Source organism: Colias croceus, chromosome 12 (genome assembly GCF_905220415.1).
Source record: "Colias croceus chromosome 12, ilColCroc2.1".
NCBI classification, from domain to species: Eukaryota; Metazoa; Arthropoda; class Insecta; order Lepidoptera; family Pieridae; genus Colias; species Colias croceus.
In genome coordinates, this window is record NC_059548.1 from 7,207,500 (window position 1) to 7,231,921 (window position 24,422).

General features: G+C 31.2%; 1 protein-coding gene across 1 annotated transcript in view; it reads right to left on the reverse strand.

Moving 5' to 3' along the window:
* Positions 1-24,422, reverse strand: part of LOC123696002 (matrix metalloproteinase-2-like) — a 117,601-nt gene that overhangs the window by 74,124 nt on the left and 19,055 nt on the right. The window contains exons 3-4 of the mRNA XM_045641977.1: positions 2,156-2,278; positions 1,353-1,525 (exon numbers count right to left, since the gene is read on the reverse strand). Of these exons, the coding sequence (XP_045497933.1) occupies positions 1,353-1,525; positions 2,156-2,278 (296 nt within the window). The remainder of the gene's footprint in view (positions 1-1,352; positions 1,526-2,155; positions 2,279-24,422) is intronic.

Sequence of the window (24,422 nt, forward strand, 5' to 3'; positions counted from 1 at the left end):
ACTTCAAGGAATATAATAAAAAAAGAATTATCGAAATCGGTTCAGCCGTTCTCGAGTTATGGAATTACAACGAAAAGTGGCATTGATTTTTATATATTAGAAGTAATAATTAAAAGCTATAATAATAAAGACGGCATTAATCGTTGAGTACTTTGGACTGAAAGCTTTCTATTGAGCAGAACAAATGCAAGAGCTTAACTGAACAAACAAAAAAGCAAGAAAATAATACTCGCTGACACGCTTTTCCGGCGCCGCATTCTCATAAACTGACCACGAGATGGCGCTGTTCGTTTTATTGCTCGTTTGCACAACAAGCTGTAATGGAAGACTACAATATTGACAGACCATTAATTCGACAGGAAATTGTGCTGAAGTTGCGATTTGTGCAGGTGATTCCGAACTTTTCAAATAAGCCGCACGTTCTGCAGTTTTTACATTAAACAACTAACCAACGAATCTCTCTTTTCGGTGTTCCAATATCACGGAAAATAAGGATGGAAAACTGAATATTCGAGTTATTTTTCCTGCATTTGGAAAGTCAACTTAGCTAAATACATAGTGTTGTTAAAAAATATTGCTATCGTAATTTGTTATTTGTTTCTACAAAATATTAAAAAGACAACCAACTGCCCACTACCCACGCTTTGTAAGTACCTACTAGGGTGGACATATTCTTTTAATTAAGCCACGCGGAAAGCGTCGTAACTTTTACGAGGTCCGTGATTTAACTATTATTTGTCATCAATTTTATGAGGCCCTGAAGCAAATATGGGACAGAAGGAAATAAAATAAGACGATTCACGGAGCTGTTCGTTCTAATATAATAGGATTTTAATGCTTATTACGCGATATTTCATTTTATTTGAGAAGAAGAATTATTGTGTTGTTCCGTTAAATATCTGATTATTTCAATATTTAAAAACAAACAAAAAAAAAACTAATTATTGTTCCTATTTTTTAAATAAAATAACTGTTGAGAAAATAGGCTATTATAACGAATCATATTTACTTAGTTACACATAATACTTCATAAACTTCGCAGTAAATGTAGGTTAACATTTGAAATTGAAATTGAATGAAATCATTATAAAGAATGTTTTAAAGTTAAACCTTGTGTAAAAAGTGCTACACTAACGCCATCGTGTGCGCTCAAATATAAAGTATGTATAGCATAAGCGCCATCTATGTTTATTTACGCTCAAACCAAAATATAGTCTAGATGGCGCTTTTACAGTTTGTCCACTTTAATCGAAATTCGGACAGTAAACAACAGATGTCGCTGCTACGAGAAATTTTTAATTGGAATTTGCATATATATATATGTATGATTATTTAAATTGCATTTTACATACCTCCAAGTTAAATTTGTGTGTTTCCACTTCTCCCCTTGAACAGCGAACCTTTTCTTTCTTCCGCCATTTTCGTAGTTTTCGGGCTCACGATCAGGCCTCCCACATCGTTTCTTCTTCATCAACTCTTTTGTTTCGTGGTCTATTTCACCAGTTACAGGAATACCACCAAATTCCTAAAAGATAATGAACTTGTTAAGTATTTAAAATTTAACGATAGGATTGTATTATTTTTTACTTGTAAAGCTCTAATATAGGTACCTACTTACAACGAAAGTTTGAAAAAAAAATGTGTGGTTTTATGAATCCACGGTAAAAGTGAAACTTTTTTGCACACTATAGACATTTAACGAAAAATTATCTTATTTGTACGATAATTATCGTACGTATCGTGCGTCACGCGACATGCGCTACACAGGCCAAAAAGTTTCAGACGATGTAATAAAAGTTTCACTTTAAAATAAGATAAGTTTTTACATACTATTTTCACATGCCTCCTGTTTTTCATAATATGATAAAAAACTGTTTGTGTTAAAAAAGTATGTTTGTTTGTAATTAGGTACCTATGTTTTGGCTGAGCAAAAATATGACCCTCTCAATTTAACTTAAATATGTACCAACATATAAAAACAAACTTAGGTACTGTCTATAGTTAAAGTTTAAACCAGCCTGTCTATCTCCTATCTATTAGCTGTTTAAAAACGAAATAATAGCAAAAATCCCTTCTTCCTTCAACTTACACTTTTTCATAGTAAAAAGAATGCAGCGCTCTCTATTTATTACGAATATATACGATAAAATCTTACTTGAAGTGTTTTAATTGCAATCCTAAATTCATCTTCGTAAGAATGCGAGACATCTCCCATCAAGAGGTTGCCGACTTCTGGTTGCCCTTTCTTCAAATAGCCGAATTGTTCTAGGTAACTCCTCTGAAAAAGAAAGAAAAAACAATTCAGTATAAAATGATAATATCAAATCGGCACCGCAGATTTTAAATCAAATAATACAACTTTTTTACGCATTCACTTTTTACATCCGACCAGATATACGAATCTTGAGTACCTAATGGTGTAAGGTAAACCTATTCTTAGGAATAATTTTATCCCACGATAATTAAACACAATAAGTAGGTAAATTACGACCATCGACGTATGCTGGCATCAATGTATGGAAATCAACTTCGCACAGAGCTTTTAATGAAAATCTTTCATTCAAGTTTACTTTTATATAACCGCCAGGAAAAGAAACAGAAGAATACTAATATAGCGTTATGACATAAACGACACAGATAGAGTTCATCATTCATGAATGAATAGTTAAATTTAGCGTCAAACAAAACAAAGTAATCCTTTTAACAAAACACCATTGTCTGGCCATCCTTCACATTGACGACCTTTATGGGACGACAATGCTTCTAACGACTGTCTTTGTACCATCTACAGCTGTAGATTATCTTTCACTTCATGTTAATGTTGACATCTGTGTGTAAACAAGGAATTGGCTTCGTATATTTTGAATAATGCTAGAATAATTAAAAAAAGCTATAGATACACTGAATTGGAATTTTTATTCATTGCCTTTTCCCAAAATATGTTGATTTTATTTCTGAATTGAATTTGCAACGAGGCTAATAATTGTTGAATACTTAAGAGAATCCACAATAAATTTATAGCATAAATAATACTTGTATAACATTTAAAAGCTCACAATAACAAATGTCTATTTCAAATCTAATAAGACGATTAGCTTAATTCGAAAACAACTTAATGCTAGAAAACGTTTCCAGAACTAAGAACAATGGGTATAAAGTTTGCCTAACACCAAGTAGTCGACTAATAACGAAAACTTTGTGAATAACCTTCATTATTCACCCCCTAAGATATCCCCAGCATTGTTTACTTCGGATGCCGTCTGTTTGAGACAAGTTAAACACCTGAGCAAATTACAAAGGAACATTATCTGTTACTTGCTATATCCTGTCATTTTATCTGCAAGGAATTAATATTGAGTATTTTTTTCTATAGTCTAAAATACTAAAATAGTTAATGATAAATTTATAATTTTTGAAATTCAATGCCGAGCCTATTATTATCTAATGTTGTACGATTGATATTTTTATATAATAATTATGTCACCGTAAATAAATATAATTGGCACTTTCTTCATAAAATAAATACCTATCCTCTTCTCCTGATAACATTGGAAAGGACCTTACTTGAACTGTTACCACGCATAATTAGTAATCAATTATATTATTAACTTGGGTTTTTCGTACAATAAAGTGAATAAACCCGCTGTATCTTTCTTTACCAACTGGTAAAGTCAGGGAAAACTAAAATTTACAATAATAATATTATATAAATTTAGTGAGTGAATAAAACCACGTAACTAGAAGAACCTGACTTGTAAATAAAGTCTTAACGCGTTTGAATTGTGGTATTGTTTTAGTATTCAACCTTATTCCTGATATCCTGCAATATAACTGTTAATTGCTTCCGTAAAACAAAACATTATTAAGTTCACTTAATTTAATTGATAATAAAACTTCGTTAGGTCAACAGACTTCAGGTGTAATAAAAAATGTCGGTCGACGAGTGAACCCATAAAGCAATGCAAAAAAGTGAATAATTAGGTTAACACCGTTATCGATCGCTAAAATCAGAACATCCTTAATTGATAGGCATTCGTTCTGACATTTAATGCCAGCATCACGTCGTCGACCAATCCATTGTAATTAAAAACGTGATCATGAATTAAAGTCGTCTATAATAGACAGCCAATAAATCTGTTAATTAATTTATTGTTGTTTATTTGAACGACAATATATAATTAACTTATCAAATACTACAACAATGAGCATAAAATAATTGCAAAAATTCAGCATTCAGAAATCGTTAGTAATGCAGTTTTTCATTTATTCCTAAGATAAGTTAAATCACAGTTGACTTAGATCAAAATATTCAAAATCATCGGCATTGTCCTGAATGCAATTTAAATATTTAATTCTATAAATAATAAACCTAAATCAATTTCATTCTGGGTTACGCAAATCCATATTCGATTGGATCGCGTGATTTGACATCGGAATAAACAAAAACCGTGTTATAATGGGGTCTAAGCAAATCGAGGACAATAAGTACATTGAATCACTGCCAAGGGTCGCGTGATGAACCCTATTTGTCCTTTAATTAATTGACGAATCTCATTAGTTCGAACTACTTTCCGGTAATTTTCTGTACGGTAAGTAGAACGACACGTTGATGAGCCATTCCCATAAATGTCGGATATTCCTTAAACTATTTAGATATAAATCAAAGCGTAGCATAAAATGAACATAGATTAAGTAGCATAAGGATTAGCGAAGTAATATTTCAAAGTCATAGACGCAGCACAGTGGCCTGAATTTCACGAGGAACCTAAAATGATGACTCGAGTTAGGGATAGTTGAAGAGATTATGATTAAATGTACTTTTACTTTAATATTATATGTACCTACTTTTATATTGGGATGACGTGCACATTGAAATAAAAATCTCCTGCTCCTTTAATTGATTCCCATTGTGTGTAAAAGTAGGTTAGTTATAATAAATATTGCTCCAGATTTGAATAAACCAGACTCGAAAGTCACAATAAATTGTGCATATTTTACACCGTAAACATTTGATTTAAAGAACCAAATAACTAAAGATTGCATTGGTGTGACAAGACAATGCGCTTTTAAATTGTAAATCATGCATGAAAATGAATTTTGCTGCGTTGGATTTAATATTGTTGCTTATTGAATTATAGAAATAGGTTATTGAAAATGTACGGTAATCAGATTAGTAGAATTGGTACACTGATTGAAATACGAAGCTTTTGTTGGTTATTTATAGACTGCATTGATATTTCTGAGGAAAATATGTATGATGCATTTTTAATATAACGTATGATTTTAGAATTCAAGTACCTATCTAGTACAACATTTTTTTCTTAACTCATATTATAAAGGCTGTTTGTTATAATTAAACTAAAAAAAAATGATTTTAACTATTAGAGAGCTTCTAGTTATATAGCTTGTATTTTTGATTCTTCTTCTTTCCTGGACGAAAGTTTCTAAGCCTTAAAAAAATTTTATTCATTAATTAATTTTTTTATAATATAGCGCAAAAATGTCCCGTCATGTTTATGGAAAAGTTCACACATGAATAAATTTATAAAAAGGCGCAAAGCGACGCGCTTGTGTGATAAATGAAATGAGCTAATCAGCTTTAAAAGGGTTTGGAAAATTGTGAAGGATTTTTTAAATTAAATTCCAATATGTACGTGTATGTAATATTATGTATAGTAGGTATAATCATAATCTAATTAAGCCTCGCTATGACATGCAGTCGCAGCTGCACTATGTTGACGTATGCTGTCATTCGACGCAGCCCTTGTGTGACATACAAGGGCTTTAGCCCTAATTGGTGAAATGCGGTATTATTAGACCATTAATTTTAATGCTGAGTTTTTGTTTATTTCTTGGCTGCATTTAATCTTATAGATTTGGAATGTTAGAAGCACAGTTAGAAGACATAATTTGCATTGAAGTTATACATACTTTGTATTTTGATATGTGTATACTTACGATAAAATGAATATTTATGTGCCACTACAGTATACCTTACAAGGTCTAGAGATTTTTGTCAAATTACAAAACAAAAATTCTATTTTAAATGCATAATTTATATATTAATTCTCATTTTCATTCTTAAACATTTCTTAAAGAGACGAATTGATATTATTTAACGTTTCATTAAAAGCATGGTACACGAACCACTGAGAGTAGAGGATTATGTTAATTTAATAGCATATTATTTCTAGACACTATTATTTTAATAACACTATTATTTCTAGACTGACATTGGAAAACCTTGTAAAAATTGAAATCCTAGTTCTCAGTACGTTGGTGATAGATTTACGAGATAGATCATAGAAGGAAGTTACGTCCTTTTTAAAGTTCTCTATTAATTCATATTTTCCTTAATATGACATAATATAATAAAAACGTCTACATTAAACATCGTTTTTAATCCACTAATTGTAACGCCAGACATAACGCAATTATTCCGGGAATTATTAAAGACAGCCATATTAAGGCGACTACACCACCGAAACTAGCGCCCCCCCAACATTTTATTTTTTTACTCCTAAACCAGATCAAATTTAAAAAATCTAGCTCGGTACTTTGCTAGTATATTACTTGTAGTATTTTTGGTATTACTTTTCATTATTTTGCATTCGGTAAATTAGGAGAACTTTTGATTACCGCCAAAAGTGGCCACTTTTGGCGGTAATCAAAAGTTCTCTAGAATAATGAACAGTTAGAATAGTGAAAAGTAATACCAAAAATACTACAAGTAATATACTAGCAAAGTACCGAGCTAGATTTTTTAAATTTGATCTGGTTAAGGAGTAAAAAAATAAAATGTTCGGTGGCGCTAGTTTCGGTGGTGTAGGCCTCTTAAATTAATCGGTTAGTGAGTCAGCGGTACCTAGTTTTTGCAAGCCCTAATGGCGGGTATTAGGTCAATACATGTTCGAACATCTGTTTAGTAATTAATAACAATGAGAACTTCGTGGGAGCGGTAATAAAGGCTTGATATTCTTAATTCGTATTTGGTTATATTGAAGCGAATATTGCTTAATATAGTGAAGATGATTTATCGTATTTTCTGGTGTTTGTTTTTAAGCGAATATTATACATTTGAGGGAGACTGGACACTGTCTCCCCGTGACCACACTCCCTGCAAAGTGTTCGAATCGTCGGGAAAATAATAAAACGAATAAATCACGTTTAAAATCTGTTAAAATTTTTTCGTTTTACTTATCATATTAAAGTCAATATGTATCCTCATTTTATTTATTTATTTAGAGATTTCATTACATTGCATTCCCATTACTGTTCAAACATAAAAAAATTGTAACCTCCATGAATGGAGAGTCCGACTCTACATATTAAACTCATACTAGATAATAATATTATAATTTTTATATCTTAAATAAAAATTATACGATAATTACAGTAGAATATAATATCTTGGCTAGAATAACAATAATCTATTGAGCTATCTATATTGAACAACTTCATAAATATTTAATAAGCAGTTCTCGGCACCGGAATTGGTGCGACAAATTAAAAGCATATCGGTAAGATCTTGTAGCGACAACAATACTTAATCTAGGCGTTAATTTGTCGAACAATAGGGTTATTTAAAATTCAAATCCGTCAAGGACTTTCAAATTTAGAAATTTGTATTAACTATTAGTTAAAACCGGCTACATACGTACCTGCCGCCGCGCAGGGGCAATATGGGAACAATGTCGGTTGCACGGTTATCAGAGCAATTTCAGTTGTTCTTTAAATTGCCCCTGCTTGCCTATACACATCACAATTAAGGAGCCAATTCCAATATTGCCCCCGCTGCAGGTAGGTGAGTAGCCGATTTTACGCAACCACTCTTTATGATTATCCTAAAGATAAGTCTATTTTTAAACAGAAATTTTTATAATGCTTTTCTGTAATATTATTTTATTTAGAAGGTTCAAGTTCACTCATAAAAATAAATAAAACATATTAAACATCACGTGTATGTCGTGCTCACGCCAACCCGTATCACGCCTACAAAATATATTATGTATCATGAAATATATTCAGAAAATAAAGCGAGTATTATAAAGCATACCTATCTAAAGTCTAAATATAGTATATAGGCGATTTAGTAAAAGAGGATTGTTTTATTTATTTATTTATTTATTTGAAAACTACTCAGCTTACAGTTTGACTTAGGGTAGATTTTTCAATCCTTGGTTAAAATTTATCCGTCCAATAAAGTATTACACGAACATATTAAAATGTCACCTGTAAACTGTCAAATGCGGGCAAGTAGAATACATTTTTGAAATGGTAGTTTAATACGTTATTCGACGAATATGTTTTAACCAAGCATTGAAAAATCGGCTCTTAATCTACTTATATCTATGATACAATACGCCAATTACGAGTTTTACAATTATTATCAATTATATGTATATTTAAAACAGTAACTTATTAAAGAGTGGTGAGTTGTGTGTGTGGGTGAGTGCGTTTGGGTGTGTTTGTGTGTATGTATGTGTGTGCGTGTGAATGATTAAAATGTGTTTAAACCGATAAAATGCTCTTAACCATTGCAAAAGTAGATTTGCAATACAATTTAATTTCTCTTGCATAATATGTGATACCATACAACGAAGATTTATATCCAGTGTTCATTGAAACTGAATAAAGAGTAAGGTTATTACATAACTATAGTATGATAATAGTATTAAAAGAAAGTAAAATCTCTGCCGTATAGTTTATCCATTTTCCTTAGTAGGAAAGTAACGAGTACGATAATCTGGAAGCTAAGCACGGATCTAGCTTTATTTTAAATACACAGCAGGTATCGTTTCTACGAAGTCTATGCTCTATGCGTGAGAAAAAGGTATCTATAGAAAGAAAAACATTAGAACGCTTCTAAGTACTGACGTTCCTCAGGACTCGAATGTTGTTTCAATCAAGATATAATAATTCTTTTCATTACCGGGGGTTCATAATTATATATTTAACTTTTTAACATTATTCTTTACCAGTTTTTATCAAACGTCGCTTCTGGATCCTTAGCTTTATTTACCAAAACTTTTTTGGAAATATTTAGATTTTAGATATCAATTTCAAGTGTCAGATTTATTTTGTTTTTTTTTTTTATGAATAACCGAGAATGACATGTAGAATTCAAATCATCACACAATAACGTGAAAACACACATTTATAAAACAACGAAACACAATTCAAACGCCTTAAATACCGGACTTTATAAAAGTTCCCTTGAATGAAGTCGACAAGTAGGTATTATTTTTAAAAAACATTTGAATGAAAAGCATATAAAAATATTTGACTTTATAAGTAGTTGGGAAGTGGTAAAAAATTCACAAACTTCAGAATATATTCCTGGAACTGCAATATCGTTTTCTTAAGAAAAACACTTATAAAGTAACAACGCAAAGTAGTTTTAAGGTGAAAATCCTTTGGAGATTTTCTTCAAGAAATACGAGACTCTGTTGAGATTACGAGCAAAAGTAAATATTATGATAGATACCCTACTATAAAGTAAAAAATACAGAGACTAAATGAAAGCATATAAATTAAATGCTTAACTTTTATTTGAATATTTTTAGCTGTTGCGAGTTTTTGAAATTTTAATAAAAAATTTATATGATTACTTTTACTATAATAATTTATTGGATCAAATGGATAATTATTATTATAGCAACATAAAACTTTAACTTTCGGAATAATACACATCAAAATATCCACATAAAACCAAATCGCAAAAGAGCCTTGCAAAAAGGATTCTTATTTCTTACAACAATTAATCACTTAAAAGGATTTCTATAAAAATTGCCAATATAAAAGGCTCCCGACGAATTATACCTACTTGTACGCAGAAACGCAATCAAGTCTAGAATTACTCTAGACATTCTGTAAATTAATCTCGAGATCTGATCTTAAATGTTCGCAGCACGCAAACATATTTACTCTTATTATATTTTTTAAGATCGGAAGTATGGAGTTACAAACTTAAAACCTGATAAGATTCATGAACCTTACTTTGTAAATAAGGCATGTGTTGAATTATCGCATATCAACATTCTGATTGCTTTATTGATTCAGCATTACGCGCTTATTTTATATGAAATGATTACTATGCAATGCGATTTAACAAAAACAAAAAGTTGTATATTCACCTATAACAAAAGAGCAACCAAAAACTGCTAAAGCCTAGTGTCGCATCTGATCAAAGATAAATTAATATGTGTACAGTGGGTGATCTTTTAATTTCTTGCCAAACCGAGACGTTTTTATAAATAGATTGTTGTCCGTTGATTGAAATCGGATTTCCAGGCTGTATCTATAAGTATCATATAGATATATAAAGGACTCAGTCAACCGGCGAAATAAATATACTCTAAATAGATTTAATTACTTATTAAAGTATCAATAACGGGACGTTTATATTAAATAGTACGTTATAATTTTATAGCTTCCGGACGTTGATAAAACACGTATACTTAATGATGTCCAATTATATTAAAATAAGCGCTAAAACAGTTATACTCTTTGATTTGAAGTTGTATCTTATTTGTAGGGTCATATGATGAATAAGCTAGTGTTGGTAATTATTTAATTAAAATAAATTCTAATGTTATAAATGGCGAAGTTGCATATTTAACCGACGTTCCAAAAAAACGAAGGAGGTTCTCAAATTATGGAGTATTTTTATTTTCATATAAATTTAAGGGTAGTTTGATTAAATTAAAACGATTGCAACTATCTCGAAATACCTAATCGCATAGATTTTTTTATTGAAACCGTTTCACACAATTAATTGAAATGTAAATCAAGATGCGTCTTTCTCAATTGTCTTTTTTAGTATAGGTATCTAAATATTCAGGCAATTTCAGTGAATAACAAAGAAACTCTTAGAAAATCGAGCTCACAGTGATGTAGAGTGCCATGCCCTTTAATTAGAGGCCTTTGCCCTGGACATTGATAAGCTATCCTTTTATTTCACACCAAAGGCACGCAATGTCTAAAAAACCTCATTACATTATACGTTTTATTTTATATCAACAATATTTTCCATTATTATAATGATATGTAGCGTAGGTGGACTTGTAATAAGATTGAAAGTAAGCATAAACATGACTTGCAGCCAACATTATTTCCCAAGGGATAAAATTGCGAATCAAGCCTTTATTTGATCCAATATACATAATATTACATACTTATGACTTTAAAATTTTGGATATGATTGATTTCAATTTGGAAAAGGGATACTCGACTCTCAATATACCTCTTATTGCAAACATAATTTTGTAAATATACCTACAATTTGAAATTGTCTCTTGATTTGTTAAATATTTTTTTTTACAAATTAATATATTAATATGAATTTAATTTGTATTCTCTAGAATAAAAGCTGATAGATATTTGGTCTTATATGTACGTATAAATTTTGTAAAGAAAATGTAATTTAAAATCAAACCGTGTCTAATAAAAAGTAAACATCGCTCGGGTTCATTAAGAGTCAAGAGTGGACAGGAATGGTGACACATCACAGCAGTGGTTTTACTTTATCAGGAACATGCCCACCCTTATAGGGTTAAGACGGTGGAATGGACCTCACAGAACCTTTCTTTTATTTTTACGATGCTACAGATTGTTAAATAGAGTCTTCTTTGTGCTCTGTTGATAACCTTTCAACATTCTCGAAGGTAGGCGAGTATTAGGCGTCAATTCTTGCAATACGATGCTATCGCACTTACGTTAAGTAGGCGATGGAGCTTGCAATCCCAGTGTATTTTGTAAAGTATATTCTTGTTTAAATTTGGATTAAAATACTTTGTATTGGGTTTTAAATATCCTTTATTAATTAAAGTATTGTAATTTAATAAGGGAACTTGTAGAGTCTATGAAGAAAATAAAAATAATGTAGAAATCATGTATCTAATCCAATTTATGATGTCTACAACAAATATGGGCTTTCTAATAGCTTAGAATGATCGACATATTCTTGCACTCGTAAATATTCCTAAAGAATTTTAATTAGCACGTCATTACCATACGTACACTAATCATGAGATACGAAGCAATATGCATTTTTAGAGAGACCCCGTTAACTGAATGTTTCGTCACACTGTAGTCTGTACAGTATCTATTACATGAGATTTATTTAATGCAGAAATTTAAATTTGTGCGTTTTTATCAATAAAACAAGCAAACGCTTGTTTTATTGATACGTAAGAAAGTACACAGTATGTGTTGTTACTAAAATATGAACGAATTTTTATGAATGAATTAAAGTCAACCTAGCGGAAAGGTATATGTGATATGATTTAAAGTTAAGCTTTAATAATATTATAACAGTCTTTATTTTTGAGGAATAATAATAACGCTTAGCTCTATTTAGCTAAATTCATGAAAAGCTATCCAAAGTAAATTCGAGTCCAAAAAAATTTAATCAATTCCAAAGCGATTCTCGCATACCGAACAATTTTATATAAGTCTTTCAATTAGATACGCTTGAATTGATTGAAAAAAGAAAATTAAGATAAAACCAAATTTTTTCTAAATAAAGCTCTCAAAATATTGTATATTTCGCTTTTCAAGGTTTTCATAACATAATTTCCTTACTAGGTACATAATCTACACTAATATTATAAAGAGGAAAACTTTGTTTGTTTGTTTGTTTGATTGTAATGAATAGGCTCATAAACTACTGGACCAATTTTGATGAAATTTGGCACAGGCAATCTTTAGACCCTGAGAAAGAACATAGGCTACCTTTTATTGCGAAATATGTACCACGGGCGAAGCCGGGGTGGACCGTTAGTATTACATATATCTAAAGCATAATGCATGTTTGATGTTGTATGAAATCAAAAAGGAAAAACTGCATGTTGGTTAATTAAAAATCTTATCGTGGAATGATGACACATAACTTCACCATGAAAATTAGGTCGCGAAGACATTCCTCTTTATAATATGAACTGACGTGTCAATGACCGCGTGCAAATCATATGATTTAGGATGCTGCGAACAAGGTCGTCTCTATATGTGTATGGTTATATCTATGTACGAAATACGACGTTACGACGGACGTTTTATAATTATACATATTTATATTTTTGAATATTGCTATTTTCAATTTATTATTAATTACTAATGTGCACCAAGAAGATAAAGCAATTTATTTTAAAGATACAAAAAGTTGTACTTTCATTATATTTTCTCTAAGATAATAACTGTTTTGTTGAACCTTGCTCATTATATATGATGGATCATTGCAGAGGAGCGCAGTTTATCTAAAGCATTGTCTCATTGTGGACTTTGCGATGGAATTGTTATAAATTGGTGCAGTCCTTGGACAATATTAAAGTCCCTTAGTAGTTAAAGAGCGTAATTAATATTGTGGACATACTTGCACAAGCCAATTCGGGCTTTAAAGTTCACTGACTGGCCGAGCGGGGATGGATCAAATATCAATATTCACGATGTTATGTCCAACCACGTGTATAAAGAAATAAAAAATGACATTTTTACTGCATAAATTTAATGTCCCCATAAAATAGAGCGGAGGATAATAAAATGCACCCTACGGTCATTATAGATATAGCTCTTATAATTAATTAAATCTATGGAGGCGGTCATTTTTAATTCACTTAGATTATTTCTCTCCCAAAAATGATTAATGTTCCTATACCTGTATAACACGTACAACGTATAAATTTTCATTGATAATTGAAAATTTCAAACAATGGTTATTACTTGAGTGCAGATGTTCTTGAAAAGGTTCAAACTTCAAACAGAAATATAGATGAAACGAGACCACATTAGCCTTACGTTCGTGCGAGAGGCTATTGAGAGTTTCTTATAGTAAAAACTTCAGGAGGGTGATTGTGGTCAGCCGTTGATCTCAACGGTAAGTATACTTCAGTTGGAATGTAATTTGCTCTCCAAATACTTTTCTTGTATACAATACTAGTAATTCAAACTGTTTTCTTTTACTAACGAGAACGAATTTTTGTATTTTAGAGGTGCTTATGTTTGGGGTATAAAGTGCAATTTGCGATATCAAAGGGTATTTTAAGGAAGTGGTAGGCGTCCTCATGTTAACGAGGTCGGATGAGTCAGGTCGTCTCTGCGGCGCCTATCGCGAGCGGGCGATGTTTCCACTTCTCGACTCAGATCCCTCGGGAACCGAACAACTGAATCTATTTTCTCTTTATAGCGTAAGCTATTCTCTATCATGACTATAGGTTTAAACATGAAGCTCTATTTTGTTTAATTAAGATTGACAACACGTATAAAATCAAGTAGGTATCGGTACACAATCTCTTAATCTTTTCGACAGACTTACCGAGTTTATTCTTCGAAAACTAATTTATTCTGATGAAGAGCCATGATAACGAATTTATTATGCAGATTAGAGCAGTGACACTTAATTTGTGAATAATTTTCCAGTTTCAGATTTGTTTATTGTAGGTAATTACTGAAGTTGCTGGAATTAATTGCATTATCGCACGTGTTTGCACCTAATAATGGAGAATTCTGCATTAATTAATTGGTATTAATTTCCGAGTATGCATTAGTGGCAATGGAATTATAGTTCTATTATATGTACATAATATTATTATGTATAATGATTTTATTGCTTTTCTTATTCATGTGATTTGATTTCAACATTGTGCTATTATTTTATAATTTAAATAGTAAATGTAAAAATTGCACTAAGAACAAAAACAAACACAGCTAAGTATTCAAAGTCTATAATTTCAAAATAAATACCAAAAAAAAACTGGACTAAGAGTCACATTTGTATTTTATGAAATCGTTTCAGGATATTTGAAGATGCATCATACTTACATTAAACATTATATTCACCTATTTTATATTAAATAAAGTCACGAATGTTGCTACAAATTATTATGTACTAGCTTCCGCCCGCGACTCCGTCCGCGCGGAAAAATTAACAAAAATTAAGATTTTTTTTTCTACGTATTTTTCCGGGATAAAACGTATCCTATTTTATGCCCAGGATAATAAGGTATAATTAATATTTATACCAAGGTTATACCAAGTTTCATCGAAATCGAACCGTTAGTTTTCACGTGATGCCTGAACATACAGACAGACAGACAGACAGACAAAATTTTTTTTAATCACATATTTGGGCTTGGTATCGATCCAGTAACACCCCCTGCTATTTATTTTTTCAATATTTTCAATGTACAGAATTGACCCTTCTACAGATTTATTATATGTATAGATCTGTTAATCAGGAAGCAATTCAAAACATTACATGCAATTAATATGCTACTTTATTAGTTTTTGCTTTTAAAATATCAATTGCATTCTTAGTAGGGACAAAACCTGTATCTATAAAATGATAGTATTGTTTGTTTGCCTTTTAATTGTGACATTAATTTGGATGCTTAAAATAATATTATGTACGCATTCCTATTCCACAACATGATTGATATGTCTTATTATGGAAATAATTCAGATGCTTTGAAGACAAAATAAGAGCAACGTAAGATTCGTAGTTAATAAATTTTAAAAGATATTTAGATCGAAAATGTTTAAGTTGCGTTTGTTCTAGTTAGCAAAATTCTGCAAAAGTTTAATAATTTTCATTGACAAAAAGTCTAACTGCGAATTTCATGATTGAAAATAAGCGAATTTTAATAATACACATTTTACTAACATTGTATCGTGTATACTCATACTTACATATATACAATTTTATGACCTGAAAATTTAAAACTGCTGTTGCAAGCTGAATAATGTAACAAGCTTTACGATCTTTATATCTCATATATTGTATTTGTACTAAAAGTTTTTCTTGTAATGTGTTTAAAAATATTTTTTAATGAATTTTTTATTCATTGGTATAATTAATAAAGACAATTCAATTGAACCCATTGGTTACTTCATCATTCAATTAAATAATTATTAGGTATAATTTGAACGTTAATGCCCACACAGTATGCTCTTGCACATATTTATAAAATACATTTATACAATGTTCAATATGCAATAAGTATTTTGTTATACATTGGAGTGTAGCCAATGAAACATTCACATACAACAAAATGATTATTTATTTTGAAAGGTTAACACGCCATAACATAAATAATTAAACATCTCACTCGTCAGCAAATTCATCAAATCGACATAAAATGGCAATTTTTTAATAGCAACCGATCATATATCTTTTAAAAAGTTAACGTTGTCATTATTGCATTCATTCCATACGGGCGCCAATGCAAATGAAAGCGCATGTTAAATGCATTACGTCGCTTCGAATTCATTGCCTGGCCATAACTCAATGTTTATTAAATGTAGAAAATGCATACCGTTAAGAAATGTCGTTACATGAATTATGTGACAGCCTGTTAGTATTCGAGGGAAGTAATTGCACCCTTGTTGCTGCAGATGTGGGTCAGCTAGGAAGGGTTTTATATTGTTGAATACAATTTCGGCATTTCAGAAAGTAATTTTGTTTTCTTGGATGTCAGCAACACTGAGAACGGAGCCTCCGGAATACCGCCACCTGAATATATTCACCCAGGTTACCATTATGAGAATTTTTTTTTTCAAAATACCAACTCAGCATGATTTTTATTTTGTCTCTATATAATTAATATATAATTATTATAAGACATTGATGACTCGAATTACACTATCTTTTCTCACAAAAAAGTGAGTCAATGTACGTCACGAGCCACAAGGAGGAAAACTGCATTCACGTCTTGAATATTCATACATATATGTATATATTGTTACAATAAGGAACTTTAAGTAGGTACTTAAATTAAATTAATTATTTTTTGTTTGAAAAATAAAATGTTTAATGGTTCTGAATACGTACACATTAAAGGAGGATTCGCAAGTAAGTAGCGATATTATAAGACGTCCGTCTTCTAAGCCCTACAATTAATCTACATGATCCTGAACCGATTATGGTGTTTGAAATGCCTTCAGCGAGACCCAAACCTAACAACTAATCCACATGGTCATGAACAATAGATGTCCGGCCACGTCACCGCTACTGTAAATGCGGCGTCTGGGCCGCATCCTTCAGTAAACATAATTAATCACTTCGTCGCAGTTGTTCCCGAGTCCGGACACAAAATTCTCCTACACTGATTTATGAGCAAAATCCAAAGATCTATCGTACTTGAGGTGACATTGGAATCTTAGTCACGATGACGGTCACCTCAACTGAAGAAATGGTAGAAAACATTAAAATTCCATTACGATTAGACTCCACTTTTATGACTAAGTGAAAAAGGAACTCAAAGCGATGTTCTATTAAGAATTTACTTGACTCCTTTGTTCCAGCCACTTTGTAAATCCAAAAGAAACTCGTCCGTAATAAAGATCGTTCCTAGCTTCCAATTATATTAAAAACTAGCTCGTATTTATTACGTTTCCAAAAAGTTTGTAATCTCATTTCAGACTTAACGTGTACCATAGTAAAAAAATGAGCAATAAGTTAAGAGGTCACAAATTTATATTAAAGCACAAACATCAGTATTATACACGTGTGTGAAAGTTCTAAACTAAAATATTAGGACTACACTACAATTAAACTTCAAAATAAGTAGTGCAGGTCAAAATTCCAGACGAAAACATTCTAAGTTTGCGTCGTGTTTATATTAATAGTGAGTGAATACTGAATATGTTTAAAATATTTCGTACATATTTCACGAAACACCTGGGCAGGTGATTAGCCACGAAAGTTCATCGTCCTAAACATTATGTTAAAGAGATGGATTAATTGTTCGGGAAACGCAAGGAAATATCTAGAACCTTTGTGAAAATGGTCTGCGAAATTATTGCATTACGAAGGACCTTATCTCAGCCGGAATCAGAGACACAATAGAAAATCAATTGCGTCGTGGGCCGATCGGGCCGCTCGGGGCTCAATGTGGGCGTTGGTAATTTCATAATATGAAGGTATATAATGTAAGAAACGTACTTATAAATAAATAAAAGAAAAAGTCGAGATACCTATTTAAGTTACTTATTATTATTAAGTAGAATATTGTAAGTACTCTGTACTGGTAATATTGTTGCTAATAAAGACGTAAATTTTACGAACACTTTTGGCTTACTATTAAAATTATCACACCGTTTTATTAACGCAAACTTTAATACATAGTATCAAAGAAATTCGCTGCTCCAGACAGATTGCTAATTAGAGATTTAATCATACTTTCTAAGGAATTACGAATACTTAAAGATATAGAACAATGCAAAGCAAACAATTTTACATTTCCATAAATTTTTCAACATAATTAGATAAGAGAAGCGTACTCTTAACAACTTCACATATCTTTAAATTTTTTTTTATAACGAAAATAATATAAATAGTACTTGTTGTACCTTTCAGTTAAATGATAAGTAGCCCTTAGTATACTGTAACTACTAAAGTAGAACATAAGTGCCCTCACCCGCGGGCTCGAATATAAAACTTTGTAATTTATTATACGATCCAAATATTTTGAAATATTACCATGTATCTAAATATTCAGTCTTCAGAGTAGTAAAGCATAATATGAACTATAAAACTACGGGTTTATGGCGATGGATACTAGTTTAAGACAAAATAAGTTTAAATAAAACAATATAACAAGGCTATGCGCTAGAAAAATATCAAACATATACGTTTTTATATGATAACGATAAAATAAATTAGAAATTTAATAATGCACAAATTGAAAAAATATTTTTCACGCTTATGAAAGTTTTATCGTCGATACGTGATTGAACTGTGCAAACGCTTTAATAGAGATAATCTAATACATAAGTAATAGTCTGTTCATAAGTAAAGATGAAAGCGATGGAATGATCACGCCTTGCAATTTTTCCCGAAAGCTATATTAGAATACATACAAGTAAAACAGTCTCTAGAATCTAAATGGCTCTTAATGTTCCTAACAAATTTTGCTATATTAATAAGAATACAGACGATCCAACTGTGCGTTTAATAACGCACCAGTATTATACTAAAGTTGGATCGGTGAGTGTATACAAATGTTCGTTTCTCAGTGCTGTAAAAACGAAATGAAATGCATTGATTGACATATTGATGGGGGACCATAAAAACTTCTATGAACCGTTATGCCCTGGCTCGTTAAGTCCTTTTTTAGTTCAACTCAGCCGGTCTTTATACTGCAAGTCAGAGATCCTTCCTGTTCCTTGTAAATACGAAAAAGCAGGTGTTAGCCAATTTTTAAAGTACATACTCTTAAAAACATGGGTGTTCCGAATTAGTGTACCTATTCGGCGAATTCCGGATGTTTGGTAATTGGAAAATTGTGAATGGTATTGTGAGTATCGTATCGCATGAAATTAAACGATTTTGATAATAAAAGCATTCATATTTTTTAATCAATCACTACTGACGTGTTAATTTAACATTATTGCATTAACCCCGTCATTTGGAGTTACCTAATGCACTTATATAAATTATCAACATTGAAATATTCACATTACAGTTCCAACTGAAGACGACTACTTAAATTATTAGGGGAACTTTTACAAATACTTATATAAAAAATCTATATACATATATACACGAGATAGCACTCCTAAGCTACAGGGTAACTACGCCATTTGTTACGAACACCCATTGCACTCCCTAGACCCTATGTAATTGAAACCACAGGATGTTACCCATCATGCCTATTGAAGAGCTTTCTTAATGTGGCCAAGTTAATATTTGAGCTATATAGTGCAATAATAAGGATTAAATTTAAACGATAAACATCGATCGCTATAATTGAAACATCGCGTAAATATCAGTGTTTTAAACATCGTGTAAATAAAATAATAAACTGCAACAATACACTGTTTAGTGTATTGTTGCACTATTTCTATTATATTCGGAATATATTATTTGTGCATTAAATTTGTGAAAGAATTTGAAAGAAAACAGACGAATTACTTATCATTAATCACAAGTAATTTTTCAAGTAAAAGACATACTTGGTGTTGAAACATTTAAATGCAGTGTTAGTCACTGTTTGCTTTCTCGATAAGAAGTCTTAAATGGATCCAAATAATTCACAAACAGAGCCGTGCTGTTGGCAAATCCATTACAATTTATTATGCTCTTAATAGGGTGTGTTCGAAGCTTGTATCAAGGGCTTTCATGAACACTTTAAAATATCTCAAAGAACTTATTTTTATTCACTACACTTTGTTTTAGTGATTAATTATTATTAATAAGTATTGCGTTCCATATATTATCATTATTGATATTGCTAAATTACAGTACAATTTATGATCGTCAGTCGCTTATAAATTTTATAAACACACGACGATAATAATACTAACGTTTTATCAATATCACTTCGCAAAAAGAATTCGTGTAATTTTACATATTTCATGTTCCTTTAATATAATGTTTTATGAGTTTTTTCAATAGCTTTTAAACTTATTGATATTGTGCATGCTTATTCCATTTTACGACGTCCATACGTGGTGCATTTCCTTAAAAAGAACTCATTAATGGATCATTCATTTGCGAATGTTATATCAACTGCTCCAGATAAATCTTAAATGTCAATACAGTTGGTACTGGCGCCGTAGTTGGCAGTAAAGTACACGTGTTTGGCATCACTCACACTGCATACTAATAAACATTCACTGTTTCTTAACATTCATGCCTTTGATATAACTACAAAGTTGATAATTGGCTAGGTTGTAACTCGGTGCTTAAATTAGGTGGAGAAATTTACATTGAAATGTGACTGACGAAGGATTAAGAGTTTGTTTTACGAAAGAAATTTCAGATGGCTTGAATAATCGATTTAGATACACTCATACACTTGAAATTTTCGAACTTTATTTTTTATTTTACACGTATTAATAATTACTCGCTGCTGGAATAAGTAATAATTTTAATGCTTTAAATATTTAATTCAGTTATTTGGTTTCTTTTTGCCGTACGTATTAAAATATAATTTATTCAAGGTACACCCTCTGGTAACATTCTGCTCCCTCATCAACAAATCTCTTAATCCATTTTAGATGAACCGTAGATTGTATTCAAATGAATTGCTTCATATAATATTTCCTACCTCTATATATTATGACAAATGAAGATGCTGCCTGAAACATGAATTAAAGAGAAGTGTGGAAACTTAATGCCATCAAGCTAAACGAGAGCTTTTTGTTGTAAGCTTAACTTCTGACGGTATGATTTTCCACAGATTTTCCTAAAGAGTGTTTAAACTTATACTAGCGTTTAGCTACTATTATGTATTCTGTGCTTATACGTTTTACAGTAACAAGAATTTTAAATGTGTAAAAGTTTGCTTTTTTCTACTGTCAAGTGATGACAGATAGAGTTTGTTTTAGGTCTTTGAAAAATAAGCTTTCGTATGATTATCTCTACCATAGCTAGTGCATACGTATAATCGAGTGGAATAGGAAAACATATTTATACTATTCATCATCTTAAAAAAATCGCTATGTATTATAACGTGTAATTTATAGCAAACATTTTAATGAAGTACAATTCCGAGGCATTCCATTGTCATAACAGCTTGCTTTACTCGTTCATTCAATCAGTGATCAAAGCAATGAGTAGATCGATTAATTCCCATAACGTCAATAAACAAGACGTTCACCCATTGGATTGATTTGCCGAATATTGTCGTCACCCATTAATCATTCTGTCGCTAATCATAACGACCCGTGATTTATCACAGTTATCAATTTGTTATGCTAGTGCTAGTATAAAATCATAGACAATGTTCTCAGGACAGCGCTGTCACTCATAATCTGTCGTTCTAAGATAAAACTTTGTTAGTCGTTGAGTTTATATTCGCTATTCAAATTAAAGCAAACCTAAGTTGAAAATATTATAAAAATGAGCATTAATTGTTGCAATTATAATGTAACTCTACATTGGCGTGACTTAGAACATGTGATTGCTCTGTTAAAATATTTATTTATCCATTCAGATGTTATCTGTAACTTCCTCGTAGCAAATAGCTGTTGCGGCTTAACGCTCTCGATTGATTTACTATCTTTTTAACCGACTTCAAAAAAAAGGAGGAGGTTATCAATTCGGCCGGTATATTTTTTTTTTTTTTTTTTTTTTTTTTTATGTATGTACACCGATTACTCCGAGGTTTCTGAACCGATTTACGTGATTCTTTTTTTGTTCGATGCGGGATGGTGTCGAATTGGTCCCATAAAAATTTTATTCGGCTAGGCCTAGTAGTTTTTATTTTATGAGCATTTTTGTCTGTACTCGATGACTTAATTTCAATGTAGAAAGTAACTTTGATTCACTTCCCGGTAACCGATTGAGCTGAAATTTTGTATACGAATGTAAATTGGATAGCGATGAAACATTATCATGACATGGAGCTGATCTGATGATGGAATCGGAAGGTGGCCATAGGAACTCAGTAATATATTGACTCAACTTTATCGAGTTTGGGCTCGTTTGATTCGTGTTGAAAAATACACTAAAAAGTATTAAATAAAAATAACTGCGTTAAAAACAACCGACTTCAAAAACGGAAAAGTAAGAAATAAAAAAGATTTGATATTATTAATTACTACATATTATTTTTATGTGCTATTTATTAAATAGGTTTGAAGTCGGTGCCAAACACTAAGCACTTAGTATTAAGCCCATGCACCGACATCAAACCTATTTAATAAATAGCACATAAAAATAATATGTAGTAATTAATAATATCAAATCTTTTTTATTTCTTACTTTTCCGTTTTTGAAGTCGGTTGTTTTTAACGCAGTTATTTTTATAGCTATAAAACTGGTGGGAAAACTAATCACTAACTGGATTGGCAAAGATAAAATAGTAGTTAACAGATAGTTGAAACTGGTAAAACTTGAAGTGCTTTATTATATCAATTGCGGCATCGCTTACATTTCTTTTAAACGTTTCAGTAATTATACATAAGCTTTATCAAGTAAACATTTACTATCAATTTGTATCGATCGAAAACACACATGCAATTGTTGGTAATATGCTGCAAGAAGGACTGTTGGAAAGTTTTTTTTTTAAGATACACGATATCACTTATTGAATACAATGTAAATAATCTATACTAATATGTATTATAAAGCTGAAGAGTTTGTTTGTTTGTTTGAACGCGCTAATCTCGGGAACTACTGGTCCGATTTGAAAAATTATTTCGGTGTTAGATAGCCCATTTATCGAGGAAGGTTATAGGCTACATATCATCACGCTACAACCAACAGGGGTGGAGCCACGGGGGTGAAACCGCGCGGAGCAGCTAGTATTTAATAACGAGAAAAGTGAAAACATAGTTTTAATCAGTTACCAAGTTGGGTAAGGGACATCCAATAACTTCAATATAATATTGGGTTCAAAATAAAGCTAGGTACTAATAAACGGACAGCACAATTGCTTTTAATAAATACGAGTTTCCTTTTAATGCAAAGAATATTGCTTTGGCTTTGATCGGGCGATGCGAAAAATATATAACCTACGTCATTCTGTAGTTTTATGAAGAACCTTGCTTGAGAGGTTACCTTAGGTAAGTACACTTACATCCGTATTCAATGTGTCTTAATTATTCTCTCCTTATAATATATTTAGACACATAAAACTAAGTATTAATAACCAGTACAAAGTATAATTTAGATTATTATTAGTATGCTCAATTGTTAAAAATGTATCTCATAAAGACACGATACAGAGTGAAGACAGTACAATAAAATGAAATTGGATTATTTCATGTATGAAACCTAATGAGCTCCGAGGCCAAATTGAATACAGAGAATAACAATAAAATATTCCCTTCGCATGATATTCATCAGCCACTATTGCGGTGTTTGTTTTGTCCAAACACAAATAACTGATCAATTTTCTTTTTGCTACGAAAAATGGAACTAAATTGTGTGTTTCATTTTAATTGAATTAGTGACTGAATTGTTTGGATGACCTTTATGAGAAAATTACTAAGACTATTTTTGTATCAAATAAAAATCAACTAAATGAGCAATCTCTTTTGATTGCCAAATACTTAAGTAATCGTTGTAAAATTAATCTCTCTCTCTAATGCTGTTGTTAACTTTTAGGGAACAAATTCACTAATAAAGGACCATTTAAAATGGCATTTGACAGAAAAAATAGTCATCCTTGTCATAACAATAATAATTGTAAAACACTGTGGTAAAACGTTACAATGATAACACATTCGTTGTTATAAATGTTATCACACAATATGGAGTACGTGTTGAACTGTTCGCATATGAACTTTCAACGACCCACATTTATGTAACAGGTTTCACGATTTTATGCGATGTTTCATTCACTAAGGCTATTTCTCTGTGTGGGTGTACTCATGGTTCAGTTAAGCAAGGATCAAAATATAATGTATAGGTAATAGCTTGCTCCGTTTATTACTAGTTGTTGAGTGCGACGTCAGCCGCCCATTATAGTCCATTT